Source organism: Pipistrellus kuhlii, unplaced genomic scaffold, assembly GCF_014108245.1.
Source record: "Pipistrellus kuhlii isolate mPipKuh1 unplaced genomic scaffold, mPipKuh1.p scaffold_m20_p_7, whole genome shotgun sequence".
In the NCBI taxonomy this organism is placed as follows: Eukaryota; Metazoa; Chordata; class Mammalia; order Chiroptera; family Vespertilionidae; genus Pipistrellus; species Pipistrellus kuhlii.
The window spans coordinates 5,572,029-5,595,506 of NW_023425573.1; the positions used below are offsets into that span (position 1 = coordinate 5,572,029).

The window sequence follows — 23,478 nt, forward strand, 5'->3', positions numbered from 1 at the left end:
TGATATATTATAGACAGTTAATGGGGATAGTGAAGTATAATGAATTAATGGGAGAGCATTTTTTCAAAAGGAAACTCGTTCAATTGCTTTTTAAATCAAAGTATTTAATTCTCTGCCTTTTACCCTCCACCAACAATGGATAAAGAAAAAAATGACTTCCTTATGCACATAATAGAGGAACGTTTGCACATTCACAATTGTATCATTATTTACATTTCAATTTTAAATACAAAATGTTTTTATTTTTAAATTGTTTTTTTATTTTAATGTCTTAAATTGTTTGCTGTTCCAATTCCCTAATGTGAAATAAACAATTTTGTGAAATATAATTGTAAAATATAACATTGTGCTAATAACTATAATCAAAACAGGCATCCGTAAGAGTGCAAGTTTAAGTATTTTATTGGGCTTCTGTTCATTTCCCCCTGCTATACACGAGACTTATAGTCATGTTGATTTTATAAGAAAAGAAAATAAACTGAAAATTTCTTACTCTCCCTCTGGAGAAAAGGGACTGAGCAAACACATTCACATTGATGCATACTTATAGATGTGTATTCAGGATTCACTAATGTTTTTGGGGTAGAAATATTCTGAAATGAGGTCAAATATAAAGTAATTCTTGGGGGAAAAAAAAGGGGGGGAAGGTGCATCTAGGAGGGTTAACACATTTGTGACATTTTTTTTAAATGGATTTCTTTTTTTTCACTTGAAAGATCAACATTTCTAAGAGTTCATGTGCCCACTTTACACAACACAGTAAAAACTGAACCAGAGAATCAACCTCTTTCAGGCTTCGGTAAGAAAAACCCTGCTCCTTACAGAGAGGTCAAGCATGCCGTTTTTGTGAACGAAGTTATTGGTCCCGTCGATATGCTCTGTGCCCTCCAGGTAGCTGTAGTTGATGCAGGAGTCCGTGAGGCTCCGCGGCAGGTTGGCGCAGGCCAGCGGCTCGTGCGGCATCTCGGGGATGGGCACCTGGTTGCAGAGCTTCCTCATGTGCTCGTTGAAGAAGTCTGCGTAGCCCACGTTGAACGACGCCAGGGTGGTGTTGAAGGTTGCAACCGTGATGGTGGAGATCTGGGATCTCACTAATAAAAGGAAAGCAATGTCTCAGTTTTCTCTGTATTAATCTGGGACATCACATTATAGACACGTACACGATTATCTGAAATGTGACCACAATCACAGCTGTAGCTTTTACAGATGTTTCACTGATAGTCAAAGAGCTAATCTCAACTCCCACAGAATGCTGCAGGTGTTAAGGCTGTGTCATGAACGTCTGATAAATAATGAACGTTATAGAAAAATGTGAATTCCAACTAGCTTTATTGAAACCCAGGTTAGAATTTAACTTTTGTCTAGACGGTGGATTTTACCCTCTATTAGATGACAGACCCTATTACTATAGTTAATCTAGTTTACTTGGAGTATTTCCCTACTTTGTAGCTATTTAAATATTTGGTTTTAATCTAGTATATTTGAGCAACAACACACACGGATTATTTTTCTCCTTTTCTTTAGAGAAATGGGACATAAATCTCTGATGGTCACTAATAGGTGTCATCAACCCTAGTTGGTTTGAGTCAGTGGATAGAGCGTTGGCCTGCAGACTGAAGGATCCTGGGTTAGATTCCAGTCAAGGGCACATGACCAGGTTGCAAGCTTGATCCCTAGTAGGGGGCATGCAAGAGGTAGCCAATCAATAATTCTCTTTCATCATTGATATTTCTCTCTACCTCTCCCTTCCTCTCTGAAGTCAATAAAAATATATATTTTTAAAAAGATGTCATCAAATACTTGAAGCACAATCTAGGGAAAAGAGGGATTAATTTATGCTCATAGGTTGAGAGCCCAGAATAAGAACCGGTCTCAAATTTCACCCAGAGACACATTATGTAAGCACAGAATACATTTATCTGAAGAGGAAGCTGTCTGGAAAAGGAACTGGTGACTTCAGAAGGCAGTGACTTCCCTCCTGCTGCAGGTGCCAAATGCTTCAGAGGGACATCGTAGAAGGGAAGGAAGTCCCGTATCTAACTGTCCTCCAAGTCTCATCTAGCCCTGTGGGTCCATGATCACTGAACACAAAGACAAATGGCTTGCCCTTGCTTTCCTTCTGAGACATAGGGGGTTCCTAGTGTGCTGTCCAATAGCCCTTGCCACTAAGGAGATGCTGAGAATGGCTCACAAGTAAATTACCAAGCAACACATGAGTGCACATTTTCAGAAAGCATGAGGAGCCAGAGTACAATGAAATGGAAACATGGAGTAAGAACAGGAAACAGGAAAAGGAACCTGAACTCCCGCCTGCGGGCGCCGCCTCCGACCCACCTTCCTTGAAGGTGTTTTCTCCGTGGCTGTTGGAGTGGTCCGGCAGGTCACTCACCAGCGTGTGATGGGAGTGGGAGTGCTTGGCGCTCAGGCTCTCCATCTCCGTGGCCGTGTCCGAGCTGCCCCGCCGGGTAAACTTCCCTGCGATGGACAAGGATATCACAAGGGGGTCTGCAGAACTGCAGGACTCTCTGCTGAGATGTCTTTGGAAAGGACAGCAGTGAGAGTGGGAGGTGTTAGGGAGCAGGCATGGCACAGTCAAATAGCAGGACTTGAACTTGTCTTGGGAACAATCAGAGTCAGATGACTGACGAAGCTGCCTGGGATAGGTCAGCCCCCATCTAAGCCAAGTGTCAGACACCATCTGCTGGGCCCCAGCTGGCCGTCAGCTCTGAACGGGAAGCTGGCTTTCCGAATATGCCGGCCAGAAAGAAAAATGTGTCTTCTCCTTCCTCTTTCCCTTTTAGCTGTCACATTCAGTAACAGTCTGTCTTTGGACTCACAAGGAAAACCAATGCACAGGACCCTCCAAGGCCATGTTTCCGTGTCTACAATATTTAAGAAATGGGGTCATTACCTGTCTATAGAAGATTCTTGAATAATTCACTCAATCCTCTACATGTCTTTGGCTATGAAGACACAGCATTCTTTTGTACAGGGTACTCACATTGGGGCCCTCATTTCTTGACTAATCTGTTCAAGGAAGACCCAGATTTGCCCGAGCCCTAGCTCCAGAGTCCTACATGGGTTACTCAAGCCCTGCCCTACGCTGGGAGGTCCCTGCGGTCACCTAGAATGGTGGTCTGCCAGCCGCTCTTCTCGATGCCCCGCCTGTCTTCCCCTAGCGCCGAGAAGCTTCCAAAGGAGAAGGTGCTGCGGGTGGGGGACACGTCCAGGTGGTCCTCGTGGAGCAGGAAGGGCACCCCCATCCTCCGCGGCCGCCTCTTCCCCGTGTGGTGCAGCGGGATGGAGCCTTTCCGCTCCCGCTCCTCTCTGCGGCTCTTGAACTACCAGGGTGAGAGTTGGCGGGTTAGGCACAGGGCAAAGGGGAGCTTGCAGTTTGCTCCTCAAAAGGTTCCCTGCCCTGCAGCAAAACACAGCCAATGCTGCAGGAAGAGCAGACGCAGAGAGTCACTGAACATCATGGGCTAGAGATGGGGGAAGTTTTCACATGTGTTTGAAGAGCGAAAGGAATGAGCAAAAGGTAGCCTGTCCCCTGGGGTTTTGATGGGTTGGCTAGAGGAGTTTTTCTCAAAGGGCGGTCCCTGGCCCAGCCACATCAGCGTGCACACAGAGGCCACGCTGCCAGCCAGCGCTAACCCTTCGTAGGCCATCAGCGTCTCTAGAGGCGAGTGGCGGACACCCCCCGCCCCCCCCCCACACACACACACACACACGCACATGCCAGGTGCATCCAGAGCCACAAACCTTGCTTATCAACTCTGGTCACCCAATTCTAAAATTAGACTTGTTAGTGACATCTCTGGGTTTGTAAAGAAAACGATGGTAACTTAAATTCGTAAACATTCTAGCGCACATGGGAAAAATTCCCATATTGATATATAGGGCTGCCACGGAGACGCACGAGAGATAAACACTGCCACACTGGAGATTTGTGTTATCATGAATTTTACGCCTAAAATGTTAAACATGGTGTGCCATTCATCATTATTATTATTTTTCACAGATTTCGTCTTTGGAGCATCAACACAATTTAGTGTTTTTGAGGCTTTCCGTGATGACTTAATTTGTATTTCACACTCGCTTTTGATATTTCTGTAGAATTGTAATATATTATTGCGCAAATAAAATTCAATCCCCCCAAATGGCATCCGATGAAGAAGTGACGGAACCCGGCACCTCACAAGAAGAAGATGGCATCCTTTATTCAACTCCAGAGTCAGATGACTTTTTTTAAATTAAACTCAAAATACCGTGGCATGTGCAGATGGTTTCCATTTTGGACGCATGGCAGTTAACTGGTTAAACTGGGAGATGACTTTCGTTCCCCGTGGTCCTTCCCCACCCTACCCATCCAGCAGCATGATCAAAAGCACCTCTTGCCCTAATGACTTTTTTTTTTTTTTTTTTTTTTTTTTTTTTTTTTTTTTACCAAAATATCCAAAGGGTAAGTGGCTCTACGCACCTTCTTAAAAATGTTCATGCCAAGGTCAGAAGAGAGATCTGGGACCGCAGACCTGCGCAGATTGGTCAAGGACACCTTGGAAAAGGCCTCAGGACTGAGAGATTTTTCCTCTTCGTTACACTTCATGGTGAGATCCTTAACAGATAACAAAGGTAGACTTAATGGCTAATGACTTAGGGCTTTTTATCTAGAAATCATGCAAGGGGGTGCGGGGGGTGCCTCAGCTCAGCCTATGCCCCCTTGTAGTCCAGGACCCCTCACTCCTGACAACCCACCTGCAGCAGAAGCAGGAGAGGCTCCCACCACTGCTGCTGCACTCACCAGTCGTAAGCCTGGCTCTCCACGTGGGAGTGCACTGACCACCAGGGGCAGCTCCTGTATATCACTCAATCCTCTACATGTCTTTGGCTATGAAGACACAGCATTCTTTTGTACAGGGTACTCACATTGGGGCCCTCATTTCTTGACTAATCTGTTCAAGGAAGACCCAGATTTGCCCGAGCCCTAGCACCCTGGTGGTCAGTGTGCATCACAGTGACCAGTTATTACACTGTTTGGTCGATTTGCATATTAGGATTTTATTATATAGGGTACTTTCTTACTGAGATATACACTGAGTGGCCAGATTATTATGATTCTGAACGCATAATAATCTGGCCACTCAGTGTATATCCTATATAATAAAAAGCTAATATGCAAATTATCGCCTCTACCAGGAGTTCAACCAATAGGCAGGTCAGCCAACTGCCCATGCACAAATTCATATACCAGGCCTCTAATGTGTGTGTGTGTGTGTGTGTGTGTGTGTGTGTGTGTAAATACTGAGTGGCCAAATTATTATGCATTCAGAGATCACAATAATCTGGACACTCAGTATATGTTTAGTAGAAATATGTCTACTGTGTTGATACCTATGACCTATTTAACTTGTATCCAGACTTTCAGAATCCAAATCCTGCTACTGAGGATATATATTTCATATTAATTGTAAACTTCTATTTGGAGTTTTCAATAGTGAGACGATGAAACTCCATATTCAGGAAAGCTAAGAAAATAGGGATGGGATAGGTATCTTTTTCTCTTCTTATTAAAAAAAAAAAAAGGCTTTCTATTCAATGATTCACCAAAAAAGGTATTTACCTTGTACATAATCAGCTACTACTAAAACAGAATCTATTTTCTTTTCTCCCTGATATTGCATTGCTCATGCTTATTTTCAGAATATGCAGATGCTTTTCAGACACAGCCAATTCACATTTAAGTAAACCCAAATAACTGGAACACACCACTAATTACATTTTTCTTTATGTATTCAATACATGATGTGGATGAGAAAGAGGGGTAGAAAAAGTGTTCAAGCTGATATAAGGACATTAATTTATCAAAAAGTGTTTTTCAGGGGATGTCATCCCATCAATACATTGTTTATTACTACAATCATACACACACACACACACACACACACACACACACACACACATATATATATATATATATATATATATATATATATATATATATATGTATATCCTGTTTCCCCGAAAATAAGACAGTGTCTTATATTAATTTTTGCTCCCAAAGATGCGCTTGGTCTTATTTTCAGGGATGTCTTATTTTTCCATGAAGAAGAATATGGTACACATTTATTGTTAAATGAAAATAAAGGAAATTTATTACCTGTATATGGTACGGTAGTATGGGTAGTTGTCAACACAAACCAGACAAACTGTGAATCCTACAGTATCAAGAATTTACTCATTTTTATTCAATGACAATCATGTCATCATCTTCTGGAACATCATCATAACAACCCAATTCCTGAATTTCCTGGTGAATTTCTTGTGACTCCATTTCTTTCAAAATCAGTGGACCAAATCTCTCATGTTTAGCCTGAGGGGGGGAGCTTATTTTTGGGGGTAAGCCTTATATTTCACTCAGAAGGAAAATAAGGGTCTTATTTTCGGGGAAACACGGTATATATATATATATATATATATATATATATATATATATATATATAGAGCGAGAGAGAGAGAGAGAGAGAGAGAGAGAGAGAGAGAGAGAGAGAGAGAGACAAGCCTAAGCAACAGTCTGACCATTTGACTTTCCAACCAGTAGCTATGATGTACACTGACCATCAGGGGGCAGATGCTCAATGCAAGAGCTGCTGAACTGCGGTGACTTGGCAGCTGCCGTTCTCGAGTGATGCACCCGGAACCAGAGAGGAGGGAGCCTGATTCTGGGGTGCATCACCCGAGAACCACCCTCTCGCAACCCAGGACCCCTTGGGAGATGTTGGAGAGCTGAGTTCCGCCCGATCCCCACAGGCCAGGCTGAGGGACCCCACCCATGCATGCGTCTGTGCACTGGGCCTCCAGTCTGTAATAAAAAACAATATTCCTAATGATGACACTGACGCACTAGATACTTTTGAAATGTAGAGAAGAGGTTAAATTATAGGTAAAACTCTAGTATCACACATTTTATGATATTTGTAATCAACATATCATATGTGTGAACTCTTTATTAAGTAGTGCTTTGATTATCTGAGACCCATTTTTCCATTATTTTGGATCAACAAAGGCTTACTCTAGATTAGTGTGGGGAAAAGGCATTCAGACAGCACTTCCTTGAATAGGAAATGAAATACTAAAGAGCAGCCAAGGGGTCCAAGAGTCAAAGATGGACGAGAAAGGTTAGCAGCATCCTAGATACCCACCAGCCAGCCAAATATTCAGCGCTGTGATAAGGAGGAGCTGGATACGCCAAAGGAAAAGAGAACCTGTTAGCACCACAGGGATTGATTCCAATGACAAGGAGCCAAGCCTCTCTTACTTGGGTTTTGTGGGTGTTCACCAGCGAGGGCGCTGCTGCCACCATGGAGCTGCTCCTGGGTCTGGGCAGGAGGGGGATATCTGGCTCTGGGAGTTTCTCTGGCTTCTCTTCCAGCATGTGTCTCAGCCTTTGTAGGTAATACATCAGGGACCACTGAGTGCCTTCCTCAGACCAGTGGGGCTGGAGTAGGCAGCGAAGAACAGCAACGTCGAAGTAGGTGGCATAGCGGGACCTTTGGCATGGTGGTATCACAAGAGAGACCCTGTTCATGGCAGAAAGATTATTACATTGGTTAGTCGTACATCCCAAGGGGTGGCACATGGCTTTTAGCTCTGCTTTCCTCATTTGTTCATTTATTCATTTGCTTATCTTTACTGGTTACTCTAATATCCTACAGACTGGTGACATTCCACTTTTGCTAGACACTGCCGGAAGTAGAGACATGGAGAGAGGTAGAAATTATCCAGGCAAAGGTGAGGATTGGGCAGGAGGGTGGATGGCACTTCAGTCAGAGGGAACAATGCCTACAAAGGTATGGAGTTTTTAAAATGTCATGAATTAGGGAATTCACAGGTAACTGATATAGCTAGTGAGTAATTTGGATGGTAAACAGTGAGGAGAATCTATAGACATAGATGAGGCTTAGATCATGATGTCTCTCTTATTAAACTGAGGTATCAGGTTTGACTTCTAGCTCAATAGAAATGGGAATGTGTACTTAATTGGACTATTTTAATTTCAATTGTGATAATGTGATATAAAAACACATGGAAACTGCAAAATACACACACACACACACACACACACAAGTTACACTTTGAGGAAAATAAAAACATTTTGAAAACTCAATTTATGTAAGATAGCAAAACTAATTTTTAAAATCTTGAGATTTCAAGGTTCTGGAGTTCTGTTATTCAATTTAAACACATGACATATCCATTACTTAGCCATTACTTTAATTGGACTACAAGATAGTCTTTAACAATTACTCAGCATAATACATCATTTGGATATGAAAGTAAGTAAATTTAACTTCCTTGCCTTAAGAAACATATGGTCTGGAGAAAATTACAGACAAAAATTAACAAAATATAAATTTAGAACTTTGGGATTAAATATGCAATCTTAAATCTCAACTTAACTGCCAAGTATAATTTCTTCCTAAATTAGATAATACAAAAGTGCTATCAACTAGCAAATGGTGCTATCCACATATGAAGAGCTTAAGCAAAAACACAACCACTTAGATTCAGAGAAATTTTCCTAAACTTCCAAAATCATATTTTTTAAATTGAAGGTTATAATTTATTACTGGTTCAAGAGATTAATTCAAAAGGATGTGACTGCTATTAAAAAGTTAACTAGAATAAAAACCATCAGACACAACAAATTAACTAAGAATTTGTCTGATTGGTGAAACTTTTTTTTTTCACTTCACATCTTTGTCATGAGTCCTAAGTCCTTGGGGCAAAATTCATTTTTAGCTGAGAAATGGGAAAAAGAGGCTGGCAACTCCAGAATTCCATCAGCCAAGTGTCATGTGCTTGTTAAAGTTATATAATCCAAGTAGTAAACAAGTCAATGGGCCCACTTATCCATGCCAGAATATTTCCTTCAGCCCAGCTGATGTGGTTCAGTGGTTGAGTGTTGAACTATGAACCAGGAGGTCATGGTTCAATTCCTGGTCAGGGCACATGCCTGGGTTGTGGGCTTGATCCCTAGTTAGAGGAAGTTCAGGAGGCAGCCAAACAATGATTCTCTCTCATTACTAATGTTTCTATTTCTCTCTCCCTCTTTGAAATCAATAAAAAAAATATTTTAAAACAGGTGGGGGGAGGACCTATGTAATACTTTCAACAATAAAGAGTAAGAGAAAAAAGCAAATGATAAGCAGAAGGAAAAAAAAAGAAGAATATTCCCTTCAGGTGATAGGGGCCCATCTTTCCCAGGATGAACTGGTTTGCTTCCTAAGATGGCTCTGTCACTTTAATACCTAGAATCGTTTTGCCTAACATGAATAAAATGTATTTTTTACTGTGGGTTGCAGTAAAAAGTTTAAATATACAAACCCTGGTCAGGTCAAGTGCCCTGTGAGTCATTTTCATAGCCTCTCTACTTCCTGATCAAAGCACCTGTTGCACTTCACTATTTCTACCCTCAGCACCACTGTATGGCCTGCTGAGGAACAACTGCCTCTGTACACAGTGGTTTTGAATGTCAGTGACATCTGTCATCTAATCAATATGCTTGAATATTTTAGTTTGATAAGTAGCAAACTAAATATGTTAAAATTCAATTACATAATGTGTTACCATATTGTCCATGTAACTGAGTTGACAGTCACATGAAGAAGAGAAACCTTCTACATTTGATATGGAATTTTTGCACTGGAACACAAGGTGTTACCCTGGCAGGATGGCTCCCTGGATTCTTTGTCCATTGGAGTCAAAGAATGAATCCACAGACGGAAGGGAAAATGGTATAGCAAAGGTGGAAACTTACTGAAGAACAAGTACAGACTCCCAGGTGGGGAAGGGGAAAGGAACTCACAGCACAGACTGCCATGTGGAGAGGGGGAAAGAGTCCCACCACGTTCCTTTTTTCCAGTTTATAAAGCTGCAGTTCCGGTGGCCTGATATCCCCTCTGATTGGTCAATATTCCCTTTGGTTGATCATTATAGCAACTCCTGAACTCAAAGGTCAAAAATCATGTGGGACACTGTGCGGCCCTCTTTCCTCATTGTTCTCCCATTCCCTCTGGACTTTCTTCCTCCTTCTTTGTTTTGTAAATATACCTGGTAGACCTTTCTGAGGAAAGGTAGCTATTCCCTCTCCTTGTCTTATGGAAATGTAACTGCCCTGACTCCCATGGTTATGGAAAGTTCCTTCTCCCAGTTCTCTTAGTCTTATGGAAATGTAACCTCTGCTCTGCAGCCCTGTGTTTTTTTCCATGGTCCCTTAATTTTTAAAATTTCCTATACTTGCCTATTCACTCCTAAAAATTCCTATTTTACAATCAGCATATATGTTATGCCAGAGTTCATCCCTTTTCTAGGGAGCTAGAATACTCTGGATATCAGCTGCATGGCAACTTTCAATTCATCAGAAATCCCATAGATTACCCCTCCAATCACTTCTTCCAATAGAAGAAAAATGGAGATTGGAGAATGCTCATTAATCAATTAATAGGCAGAGAATAAAAGGGGGGGGAAAACACATGAAAAGCAAAATGAATAAACAACCCAATATAAAATAATATGGACAATATAAATAAAAATTGCAATTATAAAAATAAACACCAAATAAAAATACTAATAAGATAAAAATTATCATACTGAATTTAATATACATATTTATACAAACTTGTCTCATTAACTCCTGGATGATGTGTTATGCCTGCTTTTCCACAGTATTTATTATGCAATTTTTATTATGAAATCATTTTAATAAAAAGGCTGAGTCTCAGAATTTTGTGATTTGCTGAGTTTTCAGAAGCATAAAGGTTAGATTCAGAATTAAGGTTTCTATCCTGGACAGGATATTTTTCATTTGCCTCCAACCCCCACTCCCTGACCCCATTCACCCTACCTTCTCTACCTTGCTGTCCGGGAAGATTGGTTCATATAGACTCTATGCAGGAGTCTCTGGCTCCTGGTTGAATCTGGCAAGAGGAGGCAACCAGGAGATGGGAAGGCAGAAGGACCAGGATTTCTTTCAGAAGGGTCCACCCTCCCAGAGGTTTGCTTAGGGATGGTACTGTGATCTAGGGCCAACAAGAACTGTGACTACTGATGGTTGAAGCTCTTGTTAATCATTTACTCCATAGAGTTCTCCATAACTGCTGCCTTCCTCTGTCCCTTCAGGCCTTGAGCTCCTAGGCCTCCTGCTGGTTCCATCCATGATTCCTAGAGAACTGTATTGCTCTTGTGGTTTCCCTACATTCTGCCCAAACCTTTGTAAACTACCTAAACAGAGCAAAAGCAGAACAGACTTTATGGACATCTTTGACAGTCCAATATGGAGTCATTGTCAGCCATGGCAATTGCGTCAAGTGCTATGTCAAGACTGAGGTAATGGGGTGTAACAGAAATGCTCCTAAATCACCCAAAAGCACAAGTCTGGACACATGAATAAGGACTCTATCTGGACACTGATATGAATGGGACCTTCACCTCTTGTGAAGAGCTTTAAAAACTCAGAGCTTTAACCATCCGACACTGAAGCTTAGCCATCTTACAGGGCATACTCAGAGCTCTACTGGACTTTCACTCCACTGGACAAGATCTGCCACTACAGCTGCCGAGCTTGAGGCCAATGTCCACCTTTCTACCTGCAAACACCCCCAGTGACTGGGACTTTGTGCTGGAGGTGCATTCTGCTCACTTCTATCAGGTAGGCTCCTCTTCCTCTGTGTATAACCTGCGGGTGACTCTATCGGCTTATTGGGGAGGTTTCCCCTGGCATTGTGGAAAGACACAAATGTGTGTGAGAGACTCCCTTAAGGGATGTCCTTGCCCATGACACAACCTATTTTGATCACTTCACAAATTACCCAAGTGTGACCTGTTTCCTGACTGATTATATCCTGAAACTCAGTTTGATGGAAAATAACCTTGTTTCTCATTTCTACCAGTTGTGTGTTTTTTTTAAAGAGGCCTTCACCGCTCTTCCCCCCACCTCATCCCATGTTTAAAAATGCATAAACTAACCCACTCCTCTCAGCCTATCCTTTATACCTAGAATTATGGGATTTTTTTCTTCCCAGAAATATACCATTGACTTTATAAAGAAAGACAAAGTATGAGGTTGGCTGGCTACCAGCTGGGTAATTTTAGGTTCTTCCAAGATTTGTGACAATCATCTCATTTATTGTAAGAGCCTGTGAAAACTATTGTTTTCTTGACTAAGAAGCTGTTCAACAGAATTATTTATCCCTGGTTGTATTAGATGTCTTTACCCTTTACTTCTGGCCCTACACGTCTGTGTCTCCAAATACTTCTAGTTAGTAATTTAGATTAGGGAGTTGCATAAATTTTATTAAATCCCTAGAGCAATGCTCCATATAATGAGGTGCCAATGGACTATTTCCATGAGAATTGCAAGGGGGACAGGGAGGACAAAGGCTGTTCAAAATGCAGACTCTGGACTTACCAGAATTGCTGGGGCTAGAACCCAGAAATCTTTATTTCAAACAACATCTCCAAGTAATGAAAATTAAGATAAATAATCTTAATAAGATTAGAGGACAATTGTCCTAAAAACAAACAAACATGTAATGTTTGACTTTGTATAATACTTTTAAGCCAACATCCAAAACAATTCCTATATGGAAACACTAACTGGAATGATATGTTGGCAGTTTTGTAGCTGAGGGTGCCAGATGATTATATTTCTGACTTTCTCTACACGCAAAATTTCTTTGAGTTTAAGTAATTCTAACAGGGCAGTTGAGTCCCATAGTCATTCACTACTTCCTAACAGAGCATGTCAGTTCAGTGATGGTGAACTACACAATAGCAAGGCTTCATGGATATAAGGCTGTCATCGACATTAAAAACATGTCAGTAACTTGAATAATCAAAATTTATAAGTAAATTTAATTTCAATTGCTTAATGTTTAAAGAGACTCCATTTGAAACAATAATAAATATAAAAGGCTATTATGAAGCAAATATTTAGCAAATGTTAGTTGTTATTCGAACACTAGTTTATTTGGCTTAAAGTATGAGATATACTGGAGTGAATAATCAATAAAAAAGCAAAGATAATCAAAGATGATCAATAAATATTTTTATATAATTTAAGACAGCATTATCAGAAGTAGTTAATGTTTCACTACTAAAAAGTCATTTTCGTTAACATTAACCATCTATCTAATTAACTTTTGAGGGGGAAAATTACAAAACTAGATAAAGAAGCCCTGGCTGGTTGCTCAGTGGTTAGAGAGTTGACCTGTAGACCAAAGGTTTGCAGGTTCAATTCTCAGTCAAGGGCAAATATCTTGATTGCAGGTTTTCCAGCTCAGATAGGGGGCATACATGAGGCAACCAATGGATGAGTCTCTCTCACATTGATGTTTCTTTCTCTTTCTCTCTCTCTCACCTCCCTCTCTTCCACTCTTTCTCTAGAAATCAATGGAAAAAAATATGCTCAGGTAAGGATTTAATTTAAAATAATCAATTTTAAAAGCTGGATAAAGATAGTATGGGGGCAGTTTAGTGTATGATATGGTAGAAATGTTCTTTGCAACTCTAATATCCCATGATTGTATAAGTTACTTGGTAGAAAAAATAAAAAATAAATTTTCTGAAACTTGTATTCTAAAAATACAAGTTTATGTAAAAATAATAAAGAGGAGTACATAGAAAATATTAATAACATTTGTATCTACCTAATGGCCTCATGGATGATTTTTATTTTCAAAGAAATATTTCATACCTTTTAAAAATAGTCATATGCTATAATTAACATACATTTTTATATGCATAGACTAAATAACACATTGTGATTTTTTTTTTAAAAGACTGTTGACAAGGCAAGTATTGCTTTAATCTATTTTCCAACTAATTATGGCTTTAGGAAGCTAAGTTATTACTAACTCGGGTTGGAGATGCTGGCAGAGGCCATCCAAAGCAGAAAAGCATTCCAGAAATAATCGATGGAGTCAGAGAACTGTGGAAATCAGTCTTGACCCTGTGCAGCACTTAATGAAGCACAAATGAAGTCTATGCATGTGCTAATTAAAGATGAAATCTCATATTAATTTTAACAAACAGGCTACCTGTTCACTGATTGCTGAGTTCAGGGAAGAGTGATGTTCAATTCAGTCAAGGTCAGGGTAAAAGAGATAACAAATTGGATTTGTTTGATACAAACAGACAGCTTTTATTCCTAGGATATTTGCATTGCTTTGTTATTAAAGTTCTTTTCATTTCGGATTAATATATGAACTCTTCCAATGAAGATATATTAACATTAGCATTTTCTGAAAGGTCTACCTTGGGCATAGTTTCCCTGGCAACCAATCACTGTTGCTAGGCAGGGAAAAGGCCTACTTCATTCTTCTAAAGTGTCACCGATGTACATATAATTGATACATGCATGTGCTGTGGGTGACTGTGTGCATATGTGTCAAAGAATGCATATATATGTATATGTTCAACATATCACAGATGGGGAAAAACATGTTTTTCCCCATCTGTGATATGTTGAACATATACCAGGAAGTAGAAACCTTGAACATCATAGTAGACTTTGCCTTTATAGGCAAATCAGATTGGAGCCATTAACACTTAATTTTGTCAAAGAAAAAAAAAAAGTAACATGCTACTTATATTTGCAAATTTCCAATGCTTCCTATGGCTGAGAAGGATAATGTAAGAAATAGAGGCTCCTGGCTACTCTATGACCTCAAGATTTCACCCTGGTATAGTTTTTAATAACTTTTTAAAAGTCAGACAGAAGCATAGTATTTGAGGTGAGAAATTCCTTATGCATAAAACATTTTGGGATTTGTGTAGAACAGCTTTAGTAAAGGAGCACTATGAGGATACTCTATAATGGATAGGAATATATATAGATATAGTCATAATTATCATGTATAAAATGATAGTGACATTACCATTACATTTGGTTGTAGCCAGCCTCCAAAATGCCAATGATCCCTGCCTCTTGGTAGTCACACCTTCATATAGTCCCCTCACTCTTTACCAGGATTGGTTGGCGCAGTCCATAGAATATAGCAGAAGTGATCGCATGTCTCTTTGGATATTAAGTTATAAAAGACACTAAAGCATTTATCTTGCTCGCTCCTCTTTCTGGGAAACTGCATTTTTGAGAAAGCCAGCTGTGTCATGAGCAGCCCCCTGGAGAGACCCAGATGGGCAAGAGCATCTGGCCAGCAGCTCAGCGAACTAGAACGCAGAGTCTTAAAAGCCCAGTTAAAGAGACGTGTTTGACAAACCAGCTGATCTAACAAAGGAGATTTCCAGAGAAAGGGTTGAAAATGCCTTCTGATTTCTTCTTGCTCTCATCTTGAGAAAGAAGATACATGAACTAAACTAAGACTAATGAGCTGGGACTTAATGATTTTGAGAACTCTCAGCCCCTCCAGATGGGAAGTAATGCTAAAATTAACAAATGACTTCCTAGTAAAGAGCACAGAACAAATAAAATAAGCTATCTATTCTCAAGTGGTTTATAATCTCGTTTGGCAGATTAACTCATAATAACTAAATATAACACACTGCAGAATCAAATAAATGATAAATAGAAGTTCTAAGAAAATGATACGGGACTGTGGAGAAAGGGTTGTAAAAGACTTTCTAGAGAGCATGTGCCCGTTAAGCTGCACCTTGAGTGATGTGTAGATATTGGCAGGGGAAAGGGTAATAAACCTCAGCATTGCCTTTTCTTTACCCTAACAAAGGGTCATCTTGCCTGAGATATTTCAGACTCACCATATCTAGACTTTCAACGGGCAGCAACCATGTAATTTGGTAAAATGCAAAACACATAACCAATAGAAGGTGCCTGTGCAAAATAATTAATTAATCTATACATATGGACCAGACAATGTTTGCTCCTCTGAGTCAGCAAGGACGAATGAATTACTGCTCCTGTCCTCAAGAGGCTTCCGTTTTAATTGGGGAAACAAGGCAAATAGTATTACTTTTAATTTAGACATTATCTACAGATTGTATAAAAAAGGAACACAGCTCAAATTGGAGAGCTTACAATATTTTTAATAGGCTGATTCTTGAGTTGCATCCTGAACGATCATCATTAGATGAAAGAAGAAAAAGTAATATTACACGAGAAAAAATTATTCCAAAGTTAGAATTTGAAGGTGAACATGGAGCATTTAAGGAACTCTCAATAACTCAGCAGAGTAAAGAATAAATGTGAAAGAAATGGCAAGAGAGGAGAGGGTGAAGGTGAGCCTCCACATTGCTGAAAGTGTTTCAGTGGTTAAAAGGTTGTTAGTGCATCAGATCTGACTGGTTGCCCTTCAGGTTCCTTCCACACTAAAAATGATGTGGAGTACTCATTATCATTATTACCTGGTGCAGTAAATCATGTGAATAAACACAATCTCTGCTTACACAATGTTAGTTGCTGTAAAAAAATCATATTCTCAACCAGCAAAGATTATTCAACTAGCTCATTTGCTTCTAAAGTTCAAAAGGAAGATATGATGATAAATAACTATTTACATATTACCTTTTAAAAGTACTACATAATGGTATTTTGGTTTAAAAGTGATTATATTCATATGGTTCTATACTTTCAACAATCCTAAGAAATCTTTATGGAACACTGCACCCATGTAGCCTGGTTTGGTGCCAGAAGGAGAGATTGATCATTAAAAAATTACCAAATAAAATATTAAGCTAATACTGAGAGGAAATATTTGTGAATCATCTGTGTTTGTGTTTTTTTTTTAATAACGGACTTTTATCCAGAAAATGTAAGAACTTTTACAATCTAATAAGAAAACAAACAACCCAATTAAAACATAGGCAAAAGATCTGAACAGACATTTTGCTAAAGAGGATATGCAAAAAGCTAAGAAGCACATAAAATATACTGACTATTACTTGTCATTAGGGAAACATAAATTAAAACCACAATCAATTCCCATTTCAGACCCCAGAGAGTGGCTGCACACTCTACCACAAGGATACACAGAAAGGATGAACTCACTCATTTTTGATGGGAACATAAGATGGTGCAGCCATTTTTAAAAGCTGGTTGGCAGTTTCTTTAAAAGTTAAACATAAATGTACCATACAACCCAGCAGAACTGAAATTCTTAGGAATCTACCCAGCAGAACTGAAAACATATGGCCACCGAACACATAGCAGCATTATCATAATAGGCAAAAAGTCAACACGACCCAAATATCTATCAACTGACGAATAGATAAAATTGATATTTCTATACAATAGAATACTATTCAGCAATAAAAAGCAATGTATTACTTGTAAATGTTATGATGTGAATGAACCTCTAAAATATTATGTTAAATGAAGGAAGCCAGATGCAAAAGATTACATAGAATATGATTCCATTTATTTGAAATGTCCAGAAATGCAACTATAGAGAAACATAAAGTATATTAAGTAATCATCTGGAGTAAGGTGTGGGAATGGGAGTGACTGAATATGGGCACAAGGGATATTTTGGGGAGGTAGCAATGTTCTCAAATCAGATCGGTAAAAAATTTGCACAATTCTGTAAATTTGCAAAAAAAAAATCATTAAATTGTACACTTGAATGGGTGAATTTTGTGGTATATAAAACTATCTGTAAAATGCCTCTTTTTAAAATAATATCCACTAGACAGTAACCTCCTTTGAAAATGGAAAAATATAAATGGTCTCAGAGTCTCTCACTCCATAGGTGGCACTTCCAGTTGGATGCAAAGGCACACCTCATGCATACAGGTTTCCATCATTTCAGCAGAGAGTAGGAAGAAATAAACTAATGTTTGTACTGAAGGGAGGCATTTTGTAAGCAAATTCACCATGGACACAAGCTAACAGGGGCAGAACTGGAATGTTTACAAAGAACAGATGGTTCAATCCCTTGTGAATACTGTAGCAGCACCCACTTTCCTACCAGGACCTCCTGCTATAAAGCATTCTCAGACATTACAGCAGATCCTTTCACATCCCCACAACATAAACCTTTGATAGATCATCAGAGTTTCTGTATTTAAATATTAAAAATAATATCTAATTCAGACATGCATTCCACTTTCACTCCCGTTTGTTTAAAGGAGAGCCACTCATAGCACACGTCTGGAATTATCACTGTCATTACACCTTGACCAGGAATATAAATACCTCATGCATGCACACCTTCTAAGGAACAGAGACTATACAAGCAGCCAAAAATGCATGTTTAAGTTTTTGGTGACTGGGGACACATGTTTGGCCTTAACATCATGTACCTGGAATGCGATGGACGTCTTTCCTGGGAAGTTTGGGAAGACAGACTTCCATCAAAGGAGTTTCGGTGGCAGCCTGAAATGGTGGCCTTGGGGGAGATGGAATCTGACTGGGTTTCACAGACCACCTGGAGGCCCTGGAGGAGGAGGAGATGGCAAATTAATCCCTGTTTTCCTTCAGGGGTACCCTCCAGACTCAGCTGTCACATTACATACATTGGTGTTTGTTTTTTAACTTAAAAAACTGTAGCATAGCTCTTTTCACAGTCATAGACCAAGCAACTTTGTCTTCATCTAACAGGGAGTGGAAACGGACTTGGAGAGAACACTGGTGTCAATCTAAGCACGAAGCAAAGTACTTTTATATACTTGATTTCAATTTTCCCTTGACTCAATCCATTTTCAGCTCCAGATCCAGTATCCACAGAAGAGTTACAAACCAACAATTCATCAAAGATATGCCAATACTGAGGTGGACCAAATGGAGTCATGAGGCTGACACCAAGCAACAGGTTAGCAAGAGCTGATCAAATAGAAGCTAGACATGAACATAGAAGTGCAAAGTCCAGGTTTTTCCACCACTCAGCAGAGGAGGGACACAATCTATATTTTTTCCAGTTGGATACAATGACCTTTATTCTGAGCAAAGGCTCAGAGGCTAAAGCTGCACGCTCTGTATATTGGACATAGTGCTTAATTAATGCAAGGGATAACCAGGGTCTTTTAATAAGGGTGATGCCCGGGGGGTAGAAAGCACGGAGAACCAGGGAGGGGAGTTTGGTCTTGAGGTAATGGATCTATAATACTACAGGTTCCTAAGAAGGAAGGGATATGATGAAACAATGACACCTGGTATATAAAAAGCCTCTGTGGAATGGGAGTTAAGAAGTGATGCCTTAAGATTAGTCAGACATTATTGTTATTTATATGAAGCAGGAGAGGCTAGGGGTAGAAAATCCAAATAGGTGGTTCAAGCTTCATTCTCGTTATGAGAACTTGGATTTAGAGGGTAGTAGTAGAGAATAATAAAGAGCACATCTGAGCTACATAGCAAAAAGAAAACAAAATGTGATTTCTCAGCAAAAAAAAAAAAAAAAAAAATCAAATAGAGAGGATTAAGGAAAGTGAAATAAGACATTTATGCACTGTATCTAAGATGTCATCAGTTAGAAGATACACCATTATTTTATGTTCAAATAAGGAAAAAGCTAAGACTCTTTTTATCAGTGAGGACTTCCCATTTCATATATATTAAAGGAGCTATCTCAGACTTATGTAGGTATAGCTTTTGATTATATATCCGTTCGATGTGTCTGTAAAAAGAAAAATATAAGTGAAATAAATTGGTGTCAGCATATCTAATTTTTTTTTTACATTTCAAAATTTTAACCCAAAGTTGTTGATATATGATTTTTAAATGGAATAATTTTTTTCTGTCAAGAATGTTGTTTTGAAAAAGAGTGCACCACTATACCCTCTGACATATTCTTCTAAAACCATCAATCCCGATTTTGCAAATTCAGATGCTGGAAATAACCAAATTCATGCTGTGCAATAATGACAACTATATCAAGACTGCTACCAGGCAGGGAGACTGTCAGAGGACAAAGATCATCAAATACACTCAATTTCAAAAATGTTAAAAGTGAAAAAAAAAAAACATGGTAGAAGAGATGAAATGTAGCATATAAATCCCAGTGTATGTATTTGGCAATTGCTCAGTAAATAATAGATATAATATTATAGCATAATAGCACCTCAAAATTTTCGGTTTGGAGGGTTAAAGAACGATGATACTCCTAGCAATAATACACCATCATTTGAAGAAAGGATCCAATTTTGAGGGAAGCCAGCAAGTTGCATTTTGTGCATGTTGAATTGCAAGTGAAGGCAGGTCACCGGACACATGCTAAGTTAGTGGCAGGAGCTTTGAACTACCCTTGCCTCATTTCTTTCTTTTCCAAACCAAATAGTGCATGACAAATTTCCATGGAATTGTATTCCTTACATTATGCATATTCTGTTTTATTGTATTAGTCTTGATTCCTCATTAAACTTTTTGTTTCTTTGAGGGTAAGACTATATATTGTTTCTCTTTTCTACACCCTCCTCCCTACCTGCTACAGCACTGTCATACCTACATTGGGATGGCCTAACAAATATTAGGGGACTTAATAAGTGACTTAGAACAAGATGATTAGTTAACATGGGATGAATAATGATAGCTAACATTTAATGTCATATGCTAGCCATTGAGATAAAGCACTGCTTACTACACACTAACCAATAGCTGAACACTTGTTTCAGCATCCCTACCCACACTTCTGAGAAGGGCATACAATTATTTCCCACATTGATATATATATGAAACTCCAGGATGTTTAAAGTTTTACATTCAGGGAGGAGGAGCCATCATTGAAGCCAAGTTGTATCATTCTAGTACTCATGTCTGACCCTTCACACTACACAGTGTCCAAGGAATGACCACCCCTTTCTTCTCATAATAAAAATGAACTCACCTCTCCATGGCTTGTGTCCTGATTTGGTGATTCACAGGTCTGACTCTGACTGTTAATAGGAGAGCTTCTCTTAGCTGTAAAGATGGAAGAATTCTATCACAAATTTTATAAGTTCACTTTATTTCATAAGTTCATTTCATTCTCAAATAAAAATGCCTATTTTAACAATTCATTATCACCTTGGAAAGAAGACATTTAATAATATATGTTGTTAGATAAATCAAATAACTAATTCAAAAATTAGCATTTCTAGATCGTCAATCTAAATCTTGTTATCTATTCAGTCTGACTCAATAGGTTAATGTGCTAAGAAAAAAAAAAGCTGGCAATACTGAAAACAATAAAAATTAAGATCTACATAGTACTTAATATCTGCCAAGTCTGTTACAATTTTTACATATCAATTTATTTGACCCTTAAAGTAATCGTATGATAGCATATGGTATATTATTATACCCATTTTACAGGTGAAAACATAAAGCACAGCAAGGTAAACTTGCCCAAGGTCACACCTTTGTATAAAGGTTCCAGCTCAGGTTATCTGTGCTTTCCTGACCACAATAAGCTGCCCCTGAAATAAAATTCAAATCTGTTCCATCTTTAGCTAAAATGGCAATGCTCCATTTGAATTGTGAGTCATCTGGTGCTGAGAGGAAAGTGGTTTACCAACCTCTTTAACTCCTTGAAGGTGAGGATATATCAACAAGACAAGAAACCTAGGGGACTGTCAACCATGTACCATTGCTTTCTCTTCTGTCCCATTGTCTAAGCTGAGTTAATTTCCCTCAGAAGCTGGGCACCATTTCCAGTCCTCAGGGATCAGGAAGAGGGGAAAAGAACCCACTGTGGATATCATCCAGAAGCAAAGGGAGGGGAATAGTCCAGGTACTTATCACGTGGACAAGAATTCTCAATAGTTTTTATACATATGTTAAATGACCAATGATCGTTTAGGTGTGAGGAGAGAGAGGGAAGGAGGAAGAGAGAAAGAGAAAAAGAGAGAAAACCTAAGTTTGAGGTGACCTCTACTCTCATATAGGAAAATGAGAGGTCTTAAACAATAAATGAAAAAAAATGTTTTACACAAAGACATGGCTTTTCAGTAACAGTTTTTTACTGTAACATATTTTATTTTCTTATATCTTATTTATACCATTTTTAGTTTTTTAATCTCCTACATGTCTTCTCGCTCAGATTATTTTAATCCAATGAAATTAACCTCATTATATTCATGGGGTCTGAAATAGAGCACTTCTGGCTATGACTCTTTCCTTATTTAATAGTTCCTCAATATTTAAACCATATGACAGACTGTTACTCTTGATTTTATAGTTTATTTCAATAATTCATGTATTGTATACATGTAAATTGTGGGGTTAGTCTACTTTTACTATATGAAATATGTCATCTTCTTTTTGAATGACTATAGTAAGCATGATATGTCACTATAAACATCTTATCCTATAGATAAATAACATGGCACTCCTAGTCTACAAAATTCCTTAACATAATTATGTATCTTGAAAACTTGTGTTAAGTTACACAGGAAGTTTAACTGACTTACTCAAAGTCACACAACACGACAGCATATGCCCTTGGTCTGGAGTTTCTCATCATGAGGATGACTCCTGTACTGGGGACACCTCAATAACCCCCTAGAGAAAGCTTCTTTCTCTTGGCTCCTTTAAGAGCAAATGCTCCCATCACCCTCCTTCCCGCCCATGAGAGAGTCTGCTACGACCATCCCCCAGGGTGTGGGAGGCACCAACCTGTGATGATGTTCCTGAGGGGCTTCACCAGGGCTGTGAAGCCAGAGACTTCGGGCTGCCTGTGCTCCCACATGGGCTGCCATATAACAAGCCCGCTGGCCAGTCGGAAGGTGAGGTCAGATTCCTGGGGGAAGAGAAGATCAGGTCTAAGTGGCCTCTAAGAACTAGTTGAAGGGATCAGTTCATGCAAGGATTAGCATAACTCATGAAATTATTTTCAAAACGGATTGACTTTCCAAATCTTTCATCACACAAATGAGTGCTTCCATGGTAAACCAATAGCTCTAGGTCAGTAGTTTAAGTTTAAAAAATTTGGCTCTCTAAAGAAATTTCAATCACTGTACTGTTGATATTTGGCTCTATTGACGAATGAGTTTGCCCACCACTGCCCTAGGTCATCATCACAAGTACTACGGAAATCACGGTGGTCTGCTTTAGGCAATATTAATATTTAATTAAAATTCCGCTTTGGGCAAAGCATGAAACACACAAATTATTGTTTTGTAGTCAAATAACCTAGGCCTGTTTATTTCAAGTCTTGGCAGATCTCTCTCCAGTGGTAATCATTATTATGCCTCTTAATTACTCGTTTTTCCTCCTCATAAGGCAATATCCTCAGATGCTAGCTATTTGACTTTCTATTCTCCAGTCCACCTCTTGTTCTTGCATTTCACGGAATCGGGAACATATATTTAGGTCCTTCCTAGTGTATTTTTTTGTAGTGTTGCCTTCTCAACAATCTTTAACTCCTTGAGGGTGGGGATATATAGGCATCTTCCCTTCCCCACAGCCCCTGTCATCATAATGCTTAACACAAACAATAGGAATTGGGTGCACAATGCGTGCTCAATAAATACTTGCTGAATTGCACTGACTGTACAACCTGAACTCACTCAATGTATCTACAATTAAAGGTCTAT

General features: G+C 39.1%; 1 protein-coding gene across 6 annotated transcripts in view; it reads right to left on the reverse strand.

Moving 5' to 3' along the window:
- UNC80 (unc-80 homolog, NALCN channel complex subunit) overlaps positions 1–23,478 on the reverse strand; it is a 167,209-nt gene that overhangs the window by 134,054 nt on the left and 9,677 nt on the right. For 5 of the 6 annotated variants that reach the window (XM_036420737.2, XM_045575411.1, XM_036420741.2 and 2 more), the window contains exons 5-12: positions 22,559–22,682; positions 20,790–20,863; positions 18,274–18,407; positions 7,316–7,577; positions 4,481–4,615; positions 3,125–3,341; positions 2,335–2,475; positions 823–1,091 (exon numbers count right to left, since the gene is read on the reverse strand). In XM_036420737.2, the coding sequence (XP_036276630.1) occupies positions 823–1,091; positions 2,335–2,475; positions 3,125–3,341; positions 4,481–4,615; positions 7,316–7,577; positions 18,274–18,407; positions 20,790–20,863; positions 22,559–22,682 (1,356 nt within the window). Of the gene's footprint in view, positions 1–822; positions 1,092–2,298; positions 2,476–3,124; positions 3,342–4,480; positions 4,616–7,315; positions 7,578–18,273; positions 18,408–20,789; positions 20,864–22,558; positions 22,683–23,478 lie in introns of all 6 variants that reach the window. The other variant, XM_036420736.2, reaches the window with a different exon arrangement.